This window comes from Drosophila ficusphila, unplaced genomic scaffold, assembly GCF_018152265.1.
Source record: "Drosophila ficusphila isolate 14025-0441.05 unplaced genomic scaffold, ASM1815226v1 contig_791, whole genome shotgun sequence".
Taxonomy (NCBI): Eukaryota; Metazoa; Arthropoda; class Insecta; order Diptera; family Drosophilidae; genus Drosophila; species Drosophila ficusphila.
In genome coordinates, this window is record NW_025064737.1 from 9,253,662 (window position 1) to 9,277,643 (window position 23,982).

Genomic DNA, 23,982 nt, shown 5'->3' on the forward strand with positions numbered 1-23,982 from the left:
TCCTGGCCAAAAACGACAACTGTCCGGCGATAAATTACATAAAGCATAAGGCACAGCGTTTTCAATAGCGCCATTAAATTGGAGCAGAGAGGAAAAAAGCGGGCAGCGTTTTTGATTTACACACTCGCAGATACAAGTACAGTGGAACCGGCCAGCAGTCTGGCTCTCCGCGGATATGCGGCTTAAAAAACGCTAACGCTAGCGTTTGCGCAGGCGCAGCGCAGCTGATTCGTTATAAAAGGCCCAAATTCAGCGGCAGCGCAGTTAGTTCGCCTTGGGCCTTGCCACAGTTAACCATTCGATCCGAAGCCCAGTAATATATACTATCTACTACCACCTATATCTAATTTAATCGTCAACGGATTAGCGCTAAGCCCTCAATTTTGCTGTGGGCAGGTGCAAAACTGCGACCAGTGGCTAATTAAACTGTGAACTGTTTTCACGTCCATTGTAATCGCGAAAACCAACATAATTCAAAGCAATTTGCTCACCTCAGCGTGGAATTCGCGATTGCGCACTCGAAATTGGTGGATTGTAAATACGGTGTTTGAGTACCACGCGGGATTCCCCCTCCCGCTCCTCTTCCCAAAAATCGTTGGCAATAAAAGTGAAAGAACCACATTGTGTTCGCAAACAAGCTGTTGATTAATCGTCGGGAGAAAGGATATTCGCTTCGAGCTACCGTAAGTATGGTTTCTTCGAAAAAGTGCGGTAACGCAGTTTAATGCCAGTAAAAATGCACACAAGTTTTATGGCCGATCAAATCTACAAAGTAATCTCTAACTGTCAAAAAGATTAACAAGCAAGTTTGCCAAATCCATAAAATGACTATCATCAAAAAGACAACAACTAACTAATTAAAAATATCACAAGTAGAAAGACGTGTAAATAACATAATCATCACGGCTGTTTGGATTTCGTTAACAAGAAAGTTTATTAAAACTATAAAATAATTTTAAAATTCAGTATAAGTTTATTTTAAGGACAAGTATACCTTAAAATAAAAATTTTGCCAACAGCTAACAACAATTTACACAGTAGTTAATTGGCCAAAAATTATTAACCATAAAGTTAACCATTCTGTTAGATTTTATTCAAAAATATAATACAGATATAAATATAACTTAATTAAACAAGTAATTCTTAGGATTCATTAGATTAGAAATATTTTTAAATAACATTTGCATAACGGCAACACAAAACGGTTAAAAAATTACAAAAAATAAGTGAGATCATATGTTAATGATTTTTTGCTGTAATTTGAAAACCACAATAAACAGAGCTTATGTTATTTGCGAAAAAATGAGGGCACCAAATATCGAAATCTACAAAATCACATTTAAATCAAAGCGGATTTGTTTAAATCAAAATTGCAATGATTGCTTTTAATGATTTGAATGATTAGTTTATTTTATTATTCAAAGCTAAGGGCACGCCGATTCAAAAACGGGTACAAAAACTAGATTTATTTCCAATTTACTAATTTAATTTAAATGGTTTAAGTGCTTTGCACTCAATGTTAATTACTCGTATCAGCAATCTGCAACTTAAGCCCTCGCTTTGAAAGTAATTTTTATATTTCATTAAAATATATAATAGCAGAACATTAGGCAAACGTTTTTGCAAATTACACACAGATCCCTTAACAGCTTTGGTTTTGAAACGAAATGAGTATTTTAATTAATGGCCAATTATGAAGCTCAATAGCTCCACGTACTTAAAGCACATACCGGTTTTAAAGACTGCTCTAAATTACACATTTTAATAAAAAATTACGGTCAAACGTTGTTTTTAAAAAGCACTCGAAGCCGTTGGCGGTAAACGAGTGACCCAAAGCATTGCGTTGAAAGTAACAAATCTTTTAATTACAAGCAAGACAATTATTTTGAGATCTCCAATGCGAACGACCTTCAGGTTTCCGTTGCGGGTCTTTCGACAAAGGTTTCCAGTCTACTAAAAACTAAAAAAAAAAAACCAAAGCCAAAAACCAAAAACCAAAAAACCACATTGATCAGCACCCGCTGCGGCCTTTGAATGCCTCGAATTGATTTCTATTTATTGCATTCTAAGTCCGATGTTTTTGAATCGGTTGTAGCGCTTTGATATATATCTCGGATCTTGACAGCTGTGATATATGCTCCGCATAGCAGACAATTCATTTTCCTCTTTTCTGTCAATTTAGCACTGTGTAAATAATTCAACTAGAACATTAAAATCGATCATTTGGATCAGGTTTGCGATCGTTCATGACTTATTATGTATTTGTATGGATTTACGTGGGCTTTACTTTCTCTCTCGATCGGAATCTTAAGCCTGTTATGCAAACGCAGCCAATAGTGACGCGTGCCTTAATACTTTCATATATTTTTCACTGCATCTGACGACTTGCCATTCACCTGGTGGTCTTAACGCTTATGCTTTTTTATCGAGCTGCCATTTAGCTTTAAACCCAGAAGTCATTTACAATCTTTGGGCCGCCGATATGTAAATATCGGCAGGTGTGTTGCTTGTATCCGTCTCTGTGGGTTGATCTCACATAAAATTAATGTATTTCTTGTAAAGGAAATAATGAGACCTGGGCTTCGAAGTCACGACACCTCCAACAATGGCAGAGGTTAGTTTTGGGAACTACATACAGCCATGTATCACCTGAAAAACAAGAAACAGCAACCTGTGCAACTGACAACCCCATTCCAATTAGTATAGTTGCATGCATAATTCACTTCTGGTGTTCACTTTTGCTAATTAGGCCAGTTATATGTATCAATACGCTCCAGAATTGCGTGAACGAAACGGGTTAACTACCAAAAAACAGTCTAAAATCCTAACTCTAGCCACTCCAATGTAAATGAATTGCTCGAAACTGCAGACATATCAAAAAAGATAGTAAAACTTGACGAGCTTGAGCCCCATTAAACCCATATCTCTTGGGTTACGCATTGGGTGTCTAAAAATAACTGGAGTAATATATGCAGCCTGGCTTGCTGGTCACCTAGAGAAGTGGGCGTTTTTATGGGTGTTGCACCCAAACTCGTGCTCAAGTCTTGATTTGGCTTGCCAAATCGAAGGCGCTGGCTGAAACCGCCTCGGTTTTCGGACTCCTTCACGGCAGACAGACCGGCGCGTGCGCAGCCCACATGGCGTTTGCTGGTTTTATTCGCCCCAGAACCACTGAGCACCCCACAAGCTTGGCCAATTATTGCAATTACCCGAACGAGTTTAACAATCGAATAATTAATTAGCTGCGGAGTTCGTGGAATGTGGCTGATGACCACAGACTTTCAAATTATAAGCTTGCTTGGCAAAACTTCAGGATAATCTTCAATCCGTATCGGATCTCTATTATAATTAATATTATTTAAAACAGGAAAACACATTTAAATATTTAAAGCAAAGCCATTCAGGTATTTGAACTTGCCAATAGTTAATGTTCCAAAACCAAAAAATGTTTATCATGAGACGGTTTTAAGTGTCAGTAATTAAATCATTTTAAGCGCATGCTAACAAAGTCAAATTCTTTTGCATAACTGATTGGACACGATTTCACGGTTGGTAATTCGAGACAATTGCCATGATTTAATACCAACTGCAGTCGGCGAACTCCAAATGATCCAATCGATTGTAGGCCGAAGAAAGCGGATGGGGATTCGTGTCCAACCAGTTTGCCAATTTCACCTTCCAGCAGATAAATTTCGGTTTCAATTTCAAAGTCAAGGTCTCCGTACCCCGAAAAAATAAAGATAGAGAGCGAGAGACAAAACAAAAAGCGATTGCAACGGTCAACGGCAGCAAGTGGCAACAAGTGGCAGCAACATGGACCGTCCATAATTGGCCCCCATTACCACTTCAGTTGGTCCGTAACCGCTCGTCGGTTAGCTGATTCACCATGGGGCGTCTGTCAGAGTTGTCGGCACGACTCGTTAATGCAGCTGGAGATTCAGTTGCCTCCGTTCAGACACCATTATCCAATCCAATCCCAGCCGGCTTAGCCGAAAATCCCAGGCAAGAAGGTCGCGAACGATTAATGGTGCTGGGAAATCGGATTAAATAAGGGCGGCGGCCTTTTCAAAATGATTGCGTGAAAGCATATCCCCAGAAAAACGAGCCGACATTGCAGTAACACATTTTCGAGTGCGAGAAGTAATGAAGAAATTGTATTGTGTCTCGCGTGCCCCACGAATTGTCTTTCGGTAGCTTCCGTTTTCAAATAGCTTCGGCTTCGGCGGCGATGGCTGTGATTGCAAGAGTTTTCCTTGCTCTGGTTGGCATTGTCACTGCCGTATTTTGCGTGTTAACCGGACCATTGTAATTACATTAGATTTAATTGCAGCGAGTCAATACTGTATTCAACCAGGTAGCGGATCATAAATCGCCGTCTTGTCTCCGGTGTATTTCTTTGTTTTACATGGCGCGACACTGGGCTTAATTAGTCGAGAGCTTGTCGCACGTCGCTCACTCAAGTGCGGCACAAGTTGGGCTCATCACTACTTCACAGCCATCAGTCGGATCGGTCGGACCAAAAAGGAAACTTGCCAGGTTGATTAAAATGTTATAACTACCAATTGGTGGCGAGCAAATCTATTAACAGCTTATAAAGAGGCACATAAAAAGCGAATTTTGAGTGGCAACCCACCGGTAAGACTTAAGAGTCTTATTACTTTTTAAAAAGTAAAGGCGAGCTCTCCCAGCTGGAGATTTCTGCAATTAGTTAAATTTTTGGTAGCAGCGGGTGGTTTATGCCTACAAGATTCATTCATCATTTTAAGTTCACATCCGCTTTTGACTTATTTATGAGTTTAGTAAATATATATTAAACGTTCCAATACAACACCTCAATCTATAAGTTTTTATCTCATACAGAGTGAATAACCCCAGTGCGATCTTATCTGATTTAACCGCAGTCAATTAAATGTGATAATTCATTTAGCAACAGCTACAATTAGACGACCTCCTCTAAAGATGCTGTTTCTGATAAGCTCACAATTGTTGCACATTTACTTTTATGATTCGTATACTTTTATTGTTACATTTCGTTTTCCAGCACAACAATGTTAACTATGGAAATAAGATCATAAGCATAAGATATTTACCAGTTTATAACCAGTAGCAAGCGAGCAGTAAGAAATGCCGCTAACAAGAAAATTCTCAGCACTGGGCTATGTAATATGTTTTATATGTTGTATAATTAAAAGTATAGCAATCGGCATGGGACCCAGAGACCTACTGAGCTGCGGCAGCATTGGAGTCGTGATATGTCAGCCCGAGTGGCGAAAGGCAAAGGCACAGGCGGCAAAATATGTTTACTCAGATCAAGAACGTCGACTCGAGTTCGATTCGACGAGGCTTGTGGTTATTTTTTCGTTTTAATTGTAAATAAGCTGGCAAAAAAACAAAAACAAAAACAGAAACAGAAAGACAAATCACGCCGGGGGTCTGACTGCCTTCGACCCATTGAGTCTATTGCGATAATCTTTACTGCATCCAGTGGCTGACGCAGTTGATTAGGTGCGAATGTACGTGTGTATTTTACGAAATCGAACTTGGGGATTACAACAACAGGGCAACATAATGGGCGTCTAGATGTTCAGCTTGACGTCTTGAACGTTCTTCAGGGCTTCAGAGTAGCGTGCCAGCACGGGTTCCACCTCTTCCTTGACGAACTCGCCCACCTGGTCGCTGGCGCGTCCAGTGAAGGTCTTGGCATCCAGTATGGTGTCCAATTGCTCCAGAATAGGCGAGAAGTAGGGATCTTTGCGGACGCGGTCCACCAGATCGTTATCCTTGCCGTGTTGCTTCACCTGAGCTCCTGCTTCTTGGGACAGCACGCGAATCTTCTCGTGGCACACTTGGCGATCTCCACCAGCCTTCACCATGGCCATGATAATGTTCTCCGTGGACATGAAGGGCAATTCCTGCGAGATGTGACGCTCGATCACCTTGGGATAGACCACCAATCCCTGCGAGATGTTCAGCAGGGTGAGAAGAGCGGCATCGGCAGCCAGGAAGGCCTCGGAGAGGGTCAACCTCCTGTTGGCCGAGTCATCCAGAGTGCGTTCCAGCCACTGAGTGGCGTGGGTATTGGCGGCACTGCTGAACAAGGTGATGAGATGACGAGCCAACGCACAGCATCGCTCCGATCGCATGGGGTTCCTCTTATAAGGCATGGCCGACGAGCCAATCTGGGTGCTCTCGAAAGGCTCCTCAAGTTCCTTGCGAGAGGCCAGGATGCGCAGGTCAGAGCACATCTTGTGGATGGTAGTTCCCAGGCTGGAAAGCGCCGCCACAATCTCCACATCCACCTTCCGGGAGTAGGTTTGTCCGGTCACAGCATAGGCCTTCTTGAAACCAGCCAGTTCGGTGACCAACTGATCCAGCTTCTTGACCTTCTCGCCATCTCCGTTAAAGAGTTGCAGAAACGATGCCTGGGTGCCAGTGGTTCCCTTCACACCGCGGAAGCGCAGATCTTCCAAGCAGCGCGACAGGGCCCGTTCGTCCATGATTAGATCCTGGATCCAAAGGCAGGCACGCTTGCCCACGGTGGTCAACTGGGCAGGTTGCAGATGGGTGAATCCCAGCGTAGGCTGATCCTTGTAGGTCAGTGCGAATTGACTAAGACGGGCAATCACGCTGGCCACTCGTGGCAACAGCAGTTTAAGGGCATCCCTCAGCACAATCAAGTCCGTGTTGTCGCCCACGTAGCACGAGGTAGCTCCCAGATGGATAACTGGAGCAGCGGATGGGCATTGTTTGGCAAAAACATGAACATGGGCCATCACATCGTGGCGAGTGAGTCGCTCCTCGGCGACCGCGGCCTCGAAATCAATGTTGCTGATCTGGAGCTCCATCTCGGCGATCTGCGATTCGCTGATCTCCAATCCCAGCCGGCTCTCCGCCTTAGCCAGCCACACCCACAACCGGCGCCAAGTGGAGAACTTGTTCTGGTCGCTGAACAGGAACTGCATTTCCTTGCTGGCATACCGGGTGCTCAATGGCGACTTGTAGCCCTCGTATTGGTTTGCCATCTTAGAGGTGTTATATGTTTTTATATTATGTTCTTAAATCACAAACACTAGACAGGTAATTAGGCGCAATTACAGGCTAAGAGTCGAAAAACAACTGTTGCTTAATGAGCGGTTCTCACATGTGGTCGAGCAGTGTGACCGCCGGTAGGGCGCCTAAATATACCAACCGGATTCACATACCGAAATATACCAATTATGGTTTCGAAATTGGACCGTTACAATTATTATTGAAAAGTAGTTTGCCTAGTACTAAAACAAAATATTATATAAGAGCTTTAAATTGTTAAATTGGTTGATTGAACACAACATGTCTAAAGTCTTAAAACAGGTACGAATACTTAAGCACCGTGTGCCGTACAAAATTGGTCTATCGGGAACGCCCGGGAAATGTGCATTTAAAATAAATCCAAATTAGTCAAGGTGATGGCTTAATTTATATTCGCATTCGAAAATCGATCAACACCAATTGCTTAAAATCAGTTCAGGTTTATTGCATTATTTAAAATAAACAACTTCATCATTTAAAACTTATTATAAAATCAAACATAATATCAAAGGAGTCGACAAACAAGTTAAAAAAAAGTCAGTAGGCCAAACTAGTTGTTCACACAAAAAACGAATTTTTTAAATTTGTAAAAACGTGCACATTAAGTAACTTCAACAGCTATAGATACGAACTAGTTTTTATAGTTATCAAGATAAATCATAATCTCCTCCTTCAAATTGCAAAAATTCGTTACGCCACAAGATACAAATCTGTGTTAACCGTTTGTCACCGTGTTATGTTAATGAGATGCCGTAAAAAGCCATGGAATTGTTGTAAAAATGCGAAGCACTTGATGGACAATTTTAATTTACATCGGGCCAAAACATGAAAATAATTAACATCCAAAAATAGTGGGCACTTGGAACAGAACTGGTCCGACAAAATCGGCGCAGACAGTAAAGAATCAATTAGTGCGTCGCATCTAAGGCGATTGCAAATTGCATTTTGGCATGTGTGAAAATATCCAAATGGCGGCCAAATTCAGAAGGCTAAAAAATTCGCCGGCCAAATGACCGAGAGCGTGGGCCTCGGCACGAGATTTCGATCTCAATCCCCTCGAGATCTGGTGATCTAACCCAACTGGTTGTGTAAATCACTTGAGAGTCTTGTCTATGAAATTGCATATTGACGGCGTTTTGACAAAAAACTGTCACAGTCTTGCATAAATTTTGTTTTGAAACGGGACACGCACACAAATTTTTGTAATTAACGCGCGGATTTCGAGGGTTTCGAAACTCGAGCACCCGTAAAATTAAAAGAAAAATTCCAGAGCACCTGACAGCTTCTGATGAGCCACCAATTCGAAAACCTCGAGGCTTGGGACACTTTCCTTTTAAATGGCCATTTCAATTAGTGCTTGTTGCTGTATCGGTCGGACAAATCGGAATGTCCTCGATTTGTGTGCACGCCACGTAGTCTCGGCGTGTTTTTCATACCTCCTCCGTGGACCGATTGCAATGATGTTGTCGCTCTCCGGTTGCAGAGCACTTCTTTTATGGATATATCGCCGACCATAGCCAGCCAATAAATCAATCACAGCAGCACGGCTCCGTGCAGGCGTCCCATTTACTACTTTACACTTTAATGATCACCAAATAGCTTGGGATATGAATTCGTTTTTAATTAGATGTCGTTAAAGTCGTAAAAAATTTGCTCGCGTTTGCCAATTTCATAGCTGGATCTGGCCAAGTTGGCCACGCCTCCGATGGCAGTCCGCATTTGGGTGCACCTGCACATTTAAGTGCATGCCGCTGTTACGTATGGTCTATGTCAATCATGAAATTATCCAAAAAGATAATGAGTGCAAAAAGTTTGGGCATGGCCAAAACCCATTCAGCCCTTTCCGCCAACATGACATAACGTTTTCATTTTTCTCCACTCGGTCTTGTGTCGCCTGGTGATTGAAAAACCCATTACTCATTGGTTTTTTTTTGTGCACTCCTAATGTAGGGAAAGTCGATCAAACCCAATCATAAATCACAGTCTGCTGACTTTGAAGTTGTAAAACATTGATTTGTTTTTGATGGTTGAAACCATTTTCAAATATTTGAATGGTGAGCTTTGAGGAGATCATTATGTTAGTCTGCTATTCTTTTAGGCAAATTGTAGTTTTTTCATTAAAATATGCAGGGATTGTAGTAAAATTTTTTATTGGCTATTTGCTTTAGGAGTTTGCAGCTAAAAAATTTCGAAAAGATTTGAGATTGGTAAGGTAAATAAAAATTTTAGTAAAGCAATAAACTTTTGAAAGGACTTTTAGTTTTTTTTGGCGAAACACATTTAGTGCCTAAAGCACAAAATTACACTTACAATTTGAAATTTAATCTTACGAGAATGGCAACAAAATTAAAAAAATATATGCATTAAAAAAATTGAAAGTAATATCTTTGCTAGCAAGTTAGCTTAGTATCTTAAAAATAATTTTGCATGCTTGATCGTTAAAAGTTGTAGATGTAACTTGGTATTAAGCTGTTACCTCATATGGATTGTCAAACTAATTTATTCAAAATTGATTGTAATGTAGTGGAATATTGTTCTTTATAAACATGCTCTGCTTGAATAATGTGTGGCTATTGTGATCGTTAAAATAATATGCATGCATTAATTTTTAGAAAGGGACTGCATGCTAAATTAGATTCGAGCCATTCATCGAAGTGGTTCTCAATGTTCTGCCAGTCCAATTCTTGTGACCCATTCAACCACGATATGTGCCCCTAAATGATTCGAATATCGCCTAGATCTTTCAGAGCATTTCTTGAGTTCTTTCCAGATCACAGCGATAGCAACATCAGATATTTTTATGTCCCAGTCATTCGTGCTTAGTTGCGGCTCATTAAGATCGACAATGTAGATGACGGCCGTGACCAACGGCTGCTGTTTTCTGTTTTCAGTTTTCAGTTCTCTGTTTTCTGTTTTCTGTGCTAACTTGCATATGGATTGCCTTGGCGTGTCCGCCTAAGACTGCAATTCAAATTCGAATTGAGACCCGACTACGGCACTCTTTTCTATTGACAAGCGGCGACGTTGGCGTTGCGGTTTTCAAATCCAGCCAATCATCGGCTCCAATCACCCATTGACCCCATTCGAATTTAGAGACCCAAGAGATGCACTCGGAAAAAATGAAGTTTTTGATAAACATAAATAGTAGAAATTATGCAAGTGTAGTTTGCGAATTAATCATTTCAAATTCGGAACGAGTTTAACATGGTTTGCAAATATGTTATAAATGAATTATAATTATAGAGACTTAGTAAACATTTCCTGGTTTTGTAGATAGCCTTGCAATATCTTTACTTAATTACTATATGTGGGCATAACTTGACTAATTTCAATATAAACATATCTTACATACTTTGAATATTCAGACAACAACATAAGTTCCTTTTGCAATCTATAATGACAATATGTAATGAAATGTCTTAACAAATAATTTGTAAGCAATTAAGGGTTCCCTATTCGAACCCCCTTATTAGAAGTGTAGGCATGGGTTTCCTGGAGAGGGCCACCTCCAATCGGGGCGATCAATTGAGACCCAGGGTCCAGGAAAGTGTAAGTAAGTAAAGTAAGACTCATGGCACGAACTCGAATTGTTGTCTGGGCCATTGTTCTGCACGGCATGCAATTAAAACATTGACGGAGGCTGCCTTTTGTTTTATTTTGTGTGGTTTCTGCCACGGCGGCCGATGGATGCGGATTTGCATGCAGCTGGCCTTTTGTGGAAAAGGTTGGGAATGACTTGGCTTGGGTTGGCTCGACTAGGCTTGACTTGGCTCGGATTGGCTTAACCTGGCTTAGTCGGCAGAACGGGGCCGCAGACAAATTCATTATGTAAAGCTAACCATTACTGTCGATTCGGTCTGTTTACATAAGTATCTTGCAAATTGGTCAAATATGCCGTTGCCATAAAACAATTATGAGACTTTTCACGCTTTGCACGCCGAGCATTTGAATCTGAATCCGTTTCATTGTGCTCAGATTTTAGCCAAGGGGGTTTGGTTTGCATTGGACTGGAGTCTGGGGTTTGGGCCAACGCCATATAGTACTTACACATAATACCCAGATAGCCGGGCCATGAGCAATGAACATGTTCGTACTAAAATGTCGCAATAAATAATAATGAATGCGCACCAAAACGGTGATGAAACCTGTTGTGACCATTTTGGTGGCAAAGGAGTCGGAGTCCAGATCGATCGGTTGCCGCAAAAAAATGCAAAACGTTCCACTTGTAGTCCACTGCCGTCTGCAGCCGGCGAACATGAAATGTGTCCAATGTGTTCAATGTGTCCAATGTGTCCAACGATTCCAAGTCGGTAGTGTTGGCTGAAGCCAAGTTGCCCGCGACTTTGCAGCATGTGGGATACATAAAATACATAAAATGTATGCTCTTTTGGCCAACTTCAGGTAGCTCTGCAAAAAGCTTTGCTTTTTATGTGGGTTACCATACCAGCATCGCGTAAATTGCTGAATGTGTTAGGTGTGCTAACGACTTTTTCCCATGTAGTTCAGGATGCCATAGCCAAAGATTGTATATGGCCGTAAATGGCGCAGACCTTGGACTACAGCTGCAGCATTATGAATTAATATGTCTTACTTGTAACAGGAAAAGCAAATTCCTTGCAATCGAATCAGCAATAATGTTGTGCACAGAATTCTACGTTTTTGACGAAATTTTCAAGATTTGTAGATCGTCAAGCCATCATAATTATCTCAAATTACGTTTTATAAATTGTAAAGATATTTTGCCGTCCAGCAATCTTAATTGTCCTGAAGTCTTTTACATTTTAGCGACTTGTCTTTACCAAAATTGTCTTTATGCTCAAAACAACTTTTTAAAGTACAAATTACAATTGCATTGACAGCGAAACAAAAGTGGAAACTTAAATAAAATTGTTTCTTTTAAATTTTAGATGGTTAGGGCACAAGATCTTCTGCTCTTGGCCCTTTTGGGATTCGTCTCCAGTGCGCTTGGCCTAAAGGTTAACACGGGCTATCATATAGTCCATAATCATCCTCAACCAGCTTTTCCCACTTACCATGGATTCAGTTACCTCCAAGGTTCCGCTCCATTTGTGGTTGGGTAAGTTATGGGAACTTTCTTATATTCCTATTTCATTTTTAATGTGAATGTCTTATAGAAATAGCTTACCCACTTCTCCGGCTCCCCAACATCCATTTTCCTCGCCGGCAAGTCCTCCCGTATCAGCCTACGGATATAGTTTCCCGACTGCGGGTCAAGTGTCCTGTGCTGCTCCTCCGGCAACTTGTGAGAAAACAGCTTATCGAACACTGGATGGATCCTGCAACCATCTAGAGCGTCCTGGCCTAGGAGTGGCCAACTCCAGGTAATAATCAGAGGTAAATTTATCTTTAGAAAGATTTTTAAGACTATTATTTCAGGTATGGTCGCCTGTTGACTCCCAAATATGCCGATGGCATTTCGGCACCCACAAGATCTGTGACAGGAGACGAACTGCCCAGTGCTCGTCTGGTTTCCTTGGTGGCTTTCGGGGAGAAGGATGTCCCAGATCCAGAGTTCACGTTGCATAACATGCAGTGGGGTCAAATCATGACCCACGATATGAGCATGCAAGCAGGAGGCACCCAATCGAGTAAGTATATACTTGTGAGTTTTTTAAGAATAAATTAATGTAAGCGTCGTCAATAAAAGACAATGACGATTAAAGTGTTGTATAACGTACTTTATGAAAGCATCGAACATTTCTGAAAGAAACTCATTATGTAATTGCCTGTCGTTAGCGAAAACTGGCTGCTTTTACTTTTCTAAATTTCAACTTTTACCACCCACAGAAAAGCATCCCACGCGTTGTTGCACCGACGATGGACGACTAATTGGTCTGGACACCGCCCACAAAACTTGTTTCGCCATAATTGTGCCACCTCATGATCCAGCTTATTCCCAAGTGGGCACCGAGTGCCTCAATTTTGTGCGCACTTTAACCGATCGGGACTCGAATTGCCAGTATCGCGGAGGACCAGCGGAGCAGATAACAGTGGTCACTTCCTATCTGGATCTCTCCTTGGTCTACGGCAATTCCATTCAGCAGAACAGCGATATCCGGGAGTTCGATGGAGGTCGGATGATCGTGGAGGAGCGTAATGGCGCCAAGTGGTTGCCACTTTCCCGAAATGTTACCGGAGATTGCGATGCCGTGGATGCCAGCGAGGTGTGCTACCGAGCTGGAGATGTGAGAGTGAACCAGAATCCCGGATTGGCCATCCTCCAAACGGTTCTGCTGCGTGAACACAACCGAATTGCTGATGCCTTATCCGCCTTGAATCCTCACTACGATGATCGCACTTTGTTCCAAGAGGCTCGCAAGATCAACATTGCCCAGTACCAACAGATCAGTTACTACGAATGGCTGCCCATCTTCTTGGGTGCAGAGAATATGCTGAAGAACCGACTAATCTACAAGGCTCCTTCAGGAAGCTATATAAACGATTTCAATCACAACATCGATCCCTCGGTTTTGAATGAACATGCAACTGCCGCTTTCAGATACTTCCATTCACAGATCGAAGGTCGTTTGGAGTAAGTAGACATTTACTATAAGACTTATTGATATTTTGTTAATGCATTTTTAAGGTTTAACTTTCGTTTACTATAAAACTTATTGATATTTTGTTAATGCATTTTTAAGGTTTAACTTTCGTTTGATAAGATGTATTAAAGATTAAAACAGCTAAGCTTTTTGATTACTTTCTATCATATATTTAATTTATATATTTTTATTTTTCCACAGTCTGCTTTCCGAGCTTCGCCAAGTTCTGGGTTCCCTGACCCTCAGCGACTGGTTCAACCGTCCCGGCATCATTGAGGTTGGAGACAACTTTGATTCCCTGACCAGAGGACATGCCACACAGCCCGAGCAGCTGACGGATATCAACTTTGACAAACAGGTGGGTACACAAATATCAAATCAAATTAATTTCTTACCTAACAAACTTTCCTCTGCAGATTAAACACTTCCTGTTCAGGAGAAACATGCCTTTCGGTTCGGATCTTCGTTCCCTGGACATTCAACGCAATCGCGATCACGGTTTGGCTTCCTATAATGACATGAGGGAATTCTGCGGATTGAAACGTGCCCATTCTTGGGAGGACTATGGTGACCTGATCAGTCCCCCGATTCTGGAGACCCTCAAGTCGCTTTATATTAGTCACGAAGATGTGGATCTGACTGTGGGAGCTTCTTTGGAGGCCCATGTGGCCGGAGCTTTGGCTGGACCCACTTTCCTTTGCATCCTCACCGAACAATTCTACCGAACTCGCGTGGGCGATCGGTTCTTCTTCGAGAATGGAGACAAGCTCACTGGGTTCACTCCCGGTAATTGAGAATAATTATTTTTAGTAGTTTCCCATTTTATAATTTTGTTATTCATATCACAGATCAACTGGAAGAACTGCGAAAGGCGAGTATGGCCCGATTGCTCTGCGACAATGGCAACCACATTTCATCCATTCAGCCTGAGGCTTTCAGGACTGTCTCCCATGCGTAGGTTTAAATAAAACTATATATTTTGGAATTTGTAATAAATTTGTGTTGTTTTGTAGGAATCCCATTATGCCCTGCTCGAATATTCCACAAGTCGACCTCACCAAGTGGATTGATCATAAGCCATACGCCGCGGTAGATCCGTCCGCTCTTTACGGAAAGAAGTGATCGCTGGCACTTCGCCCGACGATCTACTATTAACTAGTTGAATATAAAATACCTTTAGCTTAATCAGTAACATAATCGTAAATGCAAACACCTCTCCCCCTTGTATGATAATGCCCCCCAAACTGATGTACAGAAATAAAGCCCTTTACCATTTACCTAAAAGTGTTGCAATTGAAAGTTAGTTATCATCATCAATATCATCTAAGGAGCTTGTAACCAAACATCTGCTTCTGTCCCCACCAGTTTTATCTGGTTCTGGGTATCAATAAACTAAAGTCAATGGAACTAGTAATCCTATTAATGTCGGAGATCAAGAATGATACCCCGTCACGCCCCTTTTTCTTATGCAATATGGTGGGATAATGAAGCGCCGGTTCCCAAAACCTTTACACTTTCGTTGATCTTTGGCTTGCTCCGATCGATCGGGGTTAATCATATGGAGGCGCGCGACCGAGGTGTGAACAACATGATAGAAACGGCCAATTAAGAGACAAAACCCTTTTTTCTGCCATCTTTGAGACATTGTTAATTCGAATCGTAAAGCCATACAATCGCCAACAAAGAATTCATTCTTTTTTGCATACATTTTCGGTATTCATATGTGAGTTTGCATATTAATACGTCAGTGGCGGTCCACTTTTTGAACGAAATAAAATCTACATAAGTTTAGAGAGAACATCTGATATCATCATCATCTTGGCCAGGCTTGCATATTTCCCGAGAGATTTGGCGAGCAGATTTCTGAATGGACATGATATAACGGTTCTGGTGAATCTAGATTAATGAAAGTGATTTAAACAAAGTGTGCATAGCAGATTAACAGTTCATAAGGCGGTATAAAAGTGATCCATCCACTGGCGAAAGGCAGCAGATGCCATTTCGCCATGAGGCTGTTCGCAGTGATTTACTGTCTAGGTAAGGGACTTCCCACCGATGCGGATTTCGATGATTTCTAAGTGGATACTGTACTCATTTCAGGCTGGGCCTTGAGCCTGGCGAATGCCAAGAATGCGGAATCGGGCAGGTTGTTAGCCTCACTTCAAGCAGCTCCGGCTCCAGCGCCACCACAAAGTGTAGTCTACAAGCTGCCACCACAGCACTATTACCCACCTCCTCCGCCGCCTCCTCCTCCACCGCAGCACTGCAATTGTCCACCGGGACCACCAGGGCCACCGGGTCCTCCTGGATTACCGGGATTACCTGGAGAAAAGGGGCCCAAGGGACACAGCGGTTCGAAGGGAGAGCGAGGAGAGAAGGGAGAACGTGGACATCACGGATTACCAGGACCACCGGGAATGCCGGGACCCATTGGACCACCAGGAATACCCGGTCCACCCGGTCACAAATGGAGAGATGACCATCATCACGATCATGATCACGACCACGGTCACGGTCACCACGATAAGGGTCACCACGAACATCATCATCACCACCATCCGGCTCCTCCTCCACCTCCACCACCTCCTCCACCACCACCGCCGCCGCCACCGCCACCTCCACCACCACCGCCACCACATCATCACCACCACCATCCACATCCACCACCAATCCTGCCGCCTCCCATTATAGTTCCTGTTCCCATACCACCACCACAGAAGGGTGGAGGCCACCACCATCACCACAAGGGATCCAAGGGAGCACCAGGACCGCCGGGACCACCAGGTAAGCTATATCTTTTTCTAATTATAAAATATAGGATTGTTTGATAGATTTTTTATACCAAGTTCCACATACATATGTACTTCTTAAAGAGTTTAAATATTAAAAGAATTAAATTGACAATAACGTATAAATAGATTGCAAATGTTAATTTTTAATGACACTGGAATTTCGGAGTTCAAAAATTAATTTTATTTTCATATTGTTCTCCTTCACTTATATTAACAAGTTAACAATTTTTAATACATTTAAACCTTCAATTTAAATTTCACAATCCCTTGCAGGAATGGGAGTACCCGGCCCACCAGGACCACCAGGAAATGTGTATCCTCCTCCGCCTCCACCTCCACCACCTCCTCCACCACCGCCTCCAGCATACCCACCGTACCCTTACCCACCACCCGGACCCTATCCAGGACCAGGACCTCAAATCCCCTGGATTCCCGTGCCAGTGCCAGTTCCTTGGCCCTCAAAGGGTCACAAGGGCGGTCACAAGGGAGACAAGGGCGGCCATCACCATCACTATTACCCTCCGGGTCACAACAAGGGCGGTCCATATCCTTATCCACCAAACGACGGACATGGAGGACACCATCCACCAGGGCCTTATCCACCAGGACCTTATCCGCCACCTTATCCGCCACCATATCCACCAAATGGCGGTGACCACGGACATCATCATCACCCTCATCATCCATCCCACAATCATGGAGGGCACCATCCGCATCATCCATCGCATCATCATGGAGGAGGCAATGATGGACACAACCACCACCATCCCCCGCATCATCACGGTGGTGGAAACGATGGTCACAACCATCACCACCATCCCTCCCACAACCATGGAGGAGGTAACGATGGGCACAATCACCATCATCCCCCTCACAATCATGGAGGAGGAAACGATGGGCACAACCATCATCCCTCGCACAATAACGGAGGACATGGTCAGCATCCCTCGCACAACAACGGAGGACATGGTCAGCATCCCTCGCACAACAACGGAGGACATGGGCAGCATCCCTCTCATAACAACGGAGGACATGGTCAGCATCCCTCGCACAACAACGGAGGACATAGCCATCATCCTTCACCTCCTTCTGACAATAATCATCACCATGAACCAAAACCCAATGAGCCAGGGGGAAGTGGAAGTCAAACGCCACGAGATGATCTGGACTTCCTGGATGAAGATGTTGAGATCGTGGAAAACATAATCGATGAGAATGACCAAATGGATCCAGAGGAGGAAGTGCCTTACGAGCCTGCTGATTTAGAAACGGAACCCGAGGACCCAGAATATAATGGCTACATTGATAACACAGTGGAAAATGTGCCTTCCGGTGAATCCGTTGAAGAACCAAATGAGGAGGATCAAAATTTAGAAACGGAAAACTATGTCCAAGAAGTCGAAGGGGAAGAAGTAGTAGAAGAGGTACCCACGATGGAGGATCAGATGGAAAGTATGGATGAAAACCTGGATGAAAACTTGGAGGATACTATGATGATGGAGGAGGGTGATGCAATCGAGCAGCGAAACAGCAAAGGTCCCATTATCCTGGCCATTGGCACTCCTAGAAATCCGTTTCACATTTATGCCTATGAACAGTATAACACATAAACAAGCCAATGATTCACGAAAATAAAAAAAAATCAAATAATTTAAATTTTTGGTGCCTTTTTCTTATATTGATTAGTTAGTTATTTTTAATTAACTATAATCACTTGGTATCATTTTATTAAGTTAAAATTCAGTTCTGTGATATGAAATTCAATATTTAATATGCTTTAATGTAGTTTATTAAAGAGATCACCTTTTCAAATTTCTAAAACATAAATTAAATTATAATGTATTTTGACAATAAAGTAGCGTTTTTGTTAGCCAGCGAAATAGTTCCGTTGTTCTTAGAAATGGCTTCGGCTTTTGTGTGATTTTCTATAACTTAACAATGGACAAAGACATGTGAAAAGTGAAATCACAAAGAAATACAATAATTAAATCAATGACGAACGAATAATTCTGCCATAACACCATTTATCAAATTAAGAGGATGCTTTGAAGCTTTTCAAACGCAAAAGTAAAAGTAGTTGTTTTTAATAATTGTTATGAATTATTTAAATTTTTATTGAATTTTAATTTAATTATTAACCCTATGTACTTTAATAGATTTTTCAGAAGAGCAGCCCTTAAATTTATGCGAACGCTTGAATGACGCAAATAGATTAACCCAATATTTAAATCAGAATTATTAGATCATTAATAACATGAGTGTCCAAATCCAAATCACTTAAGACAGTTTCTGAATTCCGTGCATCTTATTGATCCACTATATTATTACCTTCTAAATTTTGCGTGAGAAATCTCGGATTTCGCTACTTAAAATCAATTTGTATGATCGCCATAAAAAAAAACAAACGTTAGTATCTATAAAAACAGATAAGGCAGATAGTTCCATTTATGCGGTCTATATTTTTTATTGCACCAGAATAAAACCAGAATAAAACAATGGGTGAAGAAATGGGACAAAGCCCAAACAGAAAACAAAAGTGAATAAACTTTTTGCGCGTGTGTTGCAAAAAAAAATGTATGTTTAAATAATGTTTTAAAATAAATAAACCACAACTTTAGACTATTTTCCTTCCAGCATCATCGAATCCCAAACCTGTAAAAGTTCGTCACTCCGGTATAAAATTTATGCAAAATCACAGAGTTGTCTGAGATTCGAGATCTGCGATGTTAATTTTAGTGTGTTTCCAATTAACCCATTAAAATCTCACCAAGCCCTACTGTTTTAGGAGTCTATATAAGACGGGCTCTGATTTGGTCAGGTGTTCATTCTCGAATGTAGGGCCTCAACATGAGGCTGCTGGCAATTCTGCTGTTATCAGGTGAGCTAAATGAAGATCATACCTTAAGAACTAGAACAGCTTTAAATGAACTTCTTGTATTTTAGCCATCTCAACATTATGCGAGGGATTGTGGAGTTTCACACCGGTTCAACCGGCTAAAACAGAGTCCCGCCCAAAAATAAAGAAGTCACATCATAGGAACTATGACCTCTACTACTACAGCCCAGAAACGATAAGTTCGTTATATTATGGATCTCAGCAAAACTGTCATTGTCGACCAGGACCGCCGGGTCCTCCAGGTCCACCTGGATTACCTGGTCGTTCGGGCGAGGAAGGACCACCCGGTGAAAAAGGAGATCGCGGTGATCGTGGGGAAGCTGGCGAACGTGGAAAAAGGGGCAGACCGGGACATCCCGGTTTTCCGGGACCCATTGGACCACCAGGGCAGCCTGGATCTCCAGGAAAATCCGCCAAGCATCGCCGACAAGAACCTCCAACAATTATTTATTTACCCGCAATTAAAGAGGAGCAACCGCCCAAAAAAGAAACCACAAATGAAAGCAATGAAAAGCAACCAACAAAACCTGACAACAGAAAGGCAATTAAAAAACCAAACAAACCCAAGGCAACGCAGCCTTTGCGGGTAAATTCCATTAAATTGAAGGGTCTTAACGTTAGATCACAACTGACCCAAAACACAAATCAAAATCGCAAAAGACCGACTGCTTCTCCACTTTCCAATCGCAAAAGAATTAATCAGAGCAGCAAGATAAACACATCAAATAAGAACCGAAAAACAGTGTCCAATTCCCAAAGTCATAAAACAAGCCCACAAATCGGCAAACGAAAGGTAATTAAAAACACCAGTACAACCAATAAAACTAATTTGAGTAATTCAAAACGTCGGCCTTCAGCTTCTAAAAATAATGGAACAAATCTTGTCATGAAGCCGAATTCACTAAAAGCAAATTCTACCATAAATTTGAATACCAACCAAGTCGCATCGCACCAAAAGAAAAACGAAACCAATAAGGTTGTGAAAATTAGTCAAATTAATTACGCAATAAATCAAGAAGTACAGCATGATGGTAATAAAATGGCAATCAAAGAACCCGTTCATGATGAAAAAGTATCCGAAGGTAATTCAATAAAGAATGAGGTGTCCAACTTGGAAGCTGGAGTAATACAACCTAATTCGGAGACACTTAATTCTACAGAGCCGGCACCTTTCTCTAAAAACGAATTAACGCCTAAGATAAGTCAAGTTGAACACATAGAACGACATGATCCTAACCAATTAACCACACATAGTGAAGATATATCTCCTGATATTAATACAACAACTATTCAAAATGAAACCTCCGAAATTGTTAACAAACAAGAAGAAGAAACGCCTAAAGAATCTACAGAGTTGAGTAATAACAAACTTAATGAAAATATTGTTTTTGATATCGAAACCACAACTATTCAACCCATTGAGATAAGGACAACTGAAGCAGAGGTTACGACTGAAAAAGGTACAGATGAGTTAAATACAATCTCCACAGAAATTCCAGAAGTAGCTACCACAACTAATTTATCCACGAATGAGGAGTATTTAGATAGCTCCACTACCCTAGAACCTTTATTAAGCACCGATAATCCTGCAAGCACTTCAACAGAAGTAACTGAACCAGATGAATACACAACACTTTTCCCGGATGCGCAAACAACAAACAAAAATGAATTGGAAAATCTGGAAAAAGAACCAGGCACTTCAACCGATGAATCAGTAACTATCAATACAGAACCGGATGACCCACCAACCACAATGGGAAACGTAATCGCTGATGAAGATCGAATAATATCTTCCACTCCTAAAGAATCGGAATTCGGTATCCCTGTATCAATACAAATTGAAACTACGCCTGAGGCAATAGACACCACACAAGCAAATTTCCATGATATGTGATTTAGAGTCTGAAAACATAAAAATTAAATACAAAAAATTATAGAAGAAATTATATAGCTTGTTTATATTGTGTGGGCTTTATTGTGAACATTTTAAACATAAAAAGAAAACAACACTGTTCCTAACAATTAATTTTATTGCCATGGAGCTTATTAGAGCAATATAGTTTTGAAGGTTCCACAAACTTAAAAACAAAATGACTTTTGTTTTTTAATTGTGTAATTGAGTTGAGACAATACGAATTTAAAATTTAAATAAATAAAAAGGTTGGTATCTGTAAGAACAAATTGGTCGAACGAATTTGTTTTAGATACACACAATAGGAATAATACTAGTGCACAAGTTGGGGCCTGGTATCCTGCCACTTGCTAAGATCAATTTGCGGTATGAAATTGCAGTTAAGAAGTAAATTGCTATAAAAGGAGGGAAGGTTTAAAAACAAATGTTAAGTGTAAGGCGTTATTAAACTTACTGTGAGTTAGGGAATACGAAAACATTTGGCTGGATTAGGTGAAGATAGTTTGCGTTGCTGCAGAACAAACTGGACAGGCTTACTTTACGGATCTCAGCGAGTTGTTCTTTAAAAGAAAAAAATATATTAAATTGAACTCTATTGAAACGTTATTCTTAACTTACCGCGTGTAAAGCCTCCTGCGCTTTCTCGCTCAAAGAAGAATCTATCGCCGCGTCGTGTGTTCAACAGTTGTTTTCCCACAACACACAATAGAGTTGGTCCAAAAAGAGCTTCTGGAACATGGTACTCCAAAGTGCCACCCACACTCAGTTCTACATCATCCGGAGTTGCGTACAACCGGCGCAAGAGGGAGATTTTCTGTAATATACAGGCTTATAATGATAAGTTAAAATAAAATAAATTGAATCCCGAACCTCTCCGGGGATCTCATGAGCGAAATCCGCCCAATCCACAGCTCTTCGCAGTCCACAAAACTCCCGCACATCATTGTAGGAAGCCAACCCGAAATCTCTTGCCCTTTGAATATCAATAGACTTTAGATCGGAACCGAAATCCTCGAACTCCTTGCGGTTGAAATAGTGCTTGATCTCCCGATCAATGTTTCCATCCGATCTCTTTTGCAGCTGGGTGGCCAAACCTCTCAACAAGGCATCAAAGTTATCTGCAGAATGCAGCAATCTAATGGTTTCCGTTCGATCGAAGTAGTCGCTCAGGCGCAGGGTTTGGTTGGAGCTTCGATTGGGGGCAACGAGCCTTTAAATAAAATACATTACTTAATAAGAAAACCATAACGAATCTAATAAACTCAAAACTTACGAGAACCAACCGGGAATCGTGTTGTGTCCGTATCGGAAAGCTGCGGCAGAAAACTCCGCATAGGCAGCAGGATTCACCGACTCGTCATAGTCGTTCACATATTCAGTTGGCTCCACTGGATAGATTAATCCATTCAGATAGGTGTAGGTGCGACCCACGAACAGGGGCAGCCAATCGTAGTAAGTGATCTTCTGGAACTGGGCGATATTGATCTTGCGCGCATCCTGGAAGATGCGCTCGTCACTGTGATCGGGATTAATCAGCGCCAGATTCTCGGCCAGGCGATTGTGTTCCCGCACCAGCAGAGTTTGCAGCAGAGTGATGGTGGGCGAGAAGCGATTCCGCCTGTCCGGCATGCTGTAGCATTCGTTCCTGACTCCACATTCGCCATTCTCATTTTGGCTTACTGGCAACCAATGCTGTCCATTCGTGTAACTCGTTTTTAAAAGACCTCCCTTAAACAAACGCACTTTTCTGTTTTGTGCGGGAGTGTTTCCATAGACGGATGAGAGATCCAAGTAGGATGTGGCCACCGACAGCTTCTCGGGATAGGGTGCACCGCTCTTCGGGCAAATGGCATCTGCTTCGGACACACTGCGAGCGAAATGCAGACAGGTCTTATCCGTATGATAGGCGATGGGTCCTCCACGCGGCAGATTGATGACCTGACAGCGGGGATGACGTGGCTCGGCACAGCAGTCCAGGGGAGCTCCCTGCGTGCTCAACTGACTGATGTCGTGGGCCACGAACTGGCCCCATTGCATAGCCGCCACGGTGCGGAATAAGTCGTTGGTGGTGTGCTCGCCGTACAGCGACAAGGATATCAATCGAGCATTGGGAGCCTGTTCCACTTGGCGGGGTGGCAAAAGCCTGCGGTACGGGGAAACAGCAATGCCAAAGTCCGGATACACAAGGTTGTTGCAGGATCCATCGATACTCCGATAGTGCAGGTTACGTGTGTCATTTAGGCAGTCGCGAGGGGGAACTCCACATCTTAAAGGCTGCTGAGGACCAGAAGGCACCGCCCAAGCATTGTGCACATTGTTAGCAGTAAACTTTGGCAGAAAATCCTTGATTATGGCATCCAAACTGGCGTCACTAACGCCAGGACGAATATCAAAGGCACTCCTTTTGGTCCTGGACAAGGGCTCCATCGACGAGTACGGACATTGGGTGGCCAACGCCACCGCCAGCGCACTCAAAACCACCAGAAACACTCTCATAGCACCGACGACACCACGGAACTCAATGCAGCACCAGCGAATGGGCGCCCATATATAGAACTCCGCCAATTGCCGGTCCGCACGATCTCCGAGCTCCGGAGACGTGATAACAAAATGCAAAATTCTTGGTAAGATTCAAAAAAAGATTAAAGAACGTGCAGAAATATGCGAGCATAATTTCCAATATTCGGAAGTAAGATTCATAAGCGAGTAAAGCCGACCGGAACGTGTTCACGGTTCCAAAAAAGACTACAA

The 23,982-nt window shown here is 42.2% G+C and overlaps 4 protein-coding genes across 4 annotated transcripts; 2 read left to right on the top strand and 2 right to left on the bottom strand.

The window, feature by feature from the left end:
- Positions 1 to 279: 279 nt before the first annotated feature.
- LOC108097631 (peroxidase) lies at positions 280 to 14,908 on the top strand. The gene is made up of 9 exons (XM_017200062.1): positions 280 to 683; positions 11,976 to 12,145; positions 12,204 to 12,410; positions 12,466 to 12,677; positions 12,877 to 13,621; positions 13,833 to 13,989; positions 14,048 to 14,417; positions 14,480 to 14,585; positions 14,645 to 14,908. Exons 2-9 carry the CDS (start codon positions 11,976 to 11,978, stop codon positions 14,751 to 14,753), a joined length of 2,076 nt encoding a protein of 691 aa, XP_017055551.1. The 5' UTR covers positions 280 to 683; the 3' UTR covers positions 14,754 to 14,908.
- Positions 5,296 to 7,150, bottom strand: LOC108097641 (adenylosuccinate lyase). Its single transcript, XM_017200074.2, has one exon. The coding sequence runs from the start codon at positions 7,020 to 7,022 to the stop codon at positions 5,577 to 5,579; it is 1,446 nt and encodes a 481-aa protein (XP_017055563.1). The 5' UTR covers positions 7,023 to 7,150; the 3' UTR covers positions 5,296 to 5,576.
- Positions 14,909 to 15,637: 729 nt separating the features above from the next.
- LOC108096177 lies at positions 15,638 to 21,213 on the top strand. Its single transcript, XM_043209235.1, has 7 exons — positions 15,638 to 15,668; positions 15,732 to 16,415; positions 16,697 to 17,365; positions 17,489 to 18,024; positions 19,262 to 19,301; positions 19,367 to 19,741; positions 19,808 to 21,213. Exons 1-7 carry the CDS (start codon positions 15,638 to 15,640, stop codon positions 21,211 to 21,213), a joined length of 3,741 nt encoding a protein of 1,246 aa, XP_043065170.1.
- A 54-nt stretch (positions 21,214 to 21,267) lies between these two features.
- Positions 21,268 to 23,748, bottom strand: LOC108097986 (peroxidase). Its single transcript, XM_017200616.2, has 5 exons — positions 22,505 to 23,748; positions 22,102 to 22,441; positions 21,850 to 22,045; positions 21,686 to 21,791; positions 21,268 to 21,626 (listed from the first exon to the last, which is right to left on the bottom strand). The coding sequence occupies exons 1-5, from the start codon at positions 23,725 to 23,727 to the stop codon at positions 21,545 to 21,547; spliced, it is 1,947 nt and encodes a 648-aa protein (XP_017056105.1). The 5' UTR covers positions 23,728 to 23,748; the 3' UTR covers positions 21,268 to 21,544.
- Positions 23,749 to 23,982: the final 234 nt, after the last annotated feature.

Bases quoted from the DNA above. Each gene is read 5' to 3' on its own strand.
- LOC108097641 (XM_017200074.2), bottom strand. From the start codon at position 7,022: ATGGCAAACCAATACGAGGGCTACAAGTCGCCATTGAGCACCCGGTAT.
- LOC108097631 (XM_017200062.1), top strand. From the start codon at position 11,976: ATGGTTAGGGCACAAGATCTTCTGCTCTTGGCCCTTTTGGGATTCGTC. The intron at 13,990-14,047 runs GTGGGTACACAA...TTTCCTCTGCAG, and splicing joins ATATCAACTTTGACAAACAG to ATTAAACACTTCCTGTTCAG. The intron at 14,418-14,479 runs GTAATTGAGAAT...TTCATATCACAG, and splicing joins GCTCACTGGGTTCACTCCCG to ATCAACTGGAAGAACTGCGA.
- LOC108096177 (XM_043209235.1), top strand. From the start codon at position 15,638: ATGAGGCTGTTCGCAGTGATTTACTGTCTAG. The intron at 17,366-17,488 runs ATCCCTCGCACA...ACAACGGAGGAC, and splicing joins TAACGGAGGACATGGTCAGC to ATAGCCATCATCCTTCACCT. The intron at 18,025-19,261 runs AACACATAAACA...TCTCGAATGTAG, and splicing joins TTTATGCCTATGAACAGTAT to GGCCTCAACATGAGGCTGCT.
- LOC108097986 (XM_017200616.2), bottom strand. From the start codon at position 23,727: ATGAGAGTGTTTCTGGTGGTTTTGAGTGCGCTGGCGGTGGCGTTGGCC. The intron at 22,442-22,504 runs GTAAGTTTTGAG...TTTTATTTAAAG, and splicing joins ACGATTCCCGGTTGGTTCTC to GCTCGTTGCCCCCAATCGAA. The intron at 21,627-21,685 runs GTAAGTTTAATA...CTCCTTTTATAG, and splicing joins TTCGTATTCCCTAACTCACA to CAATTTACTTCTTAACTGCA.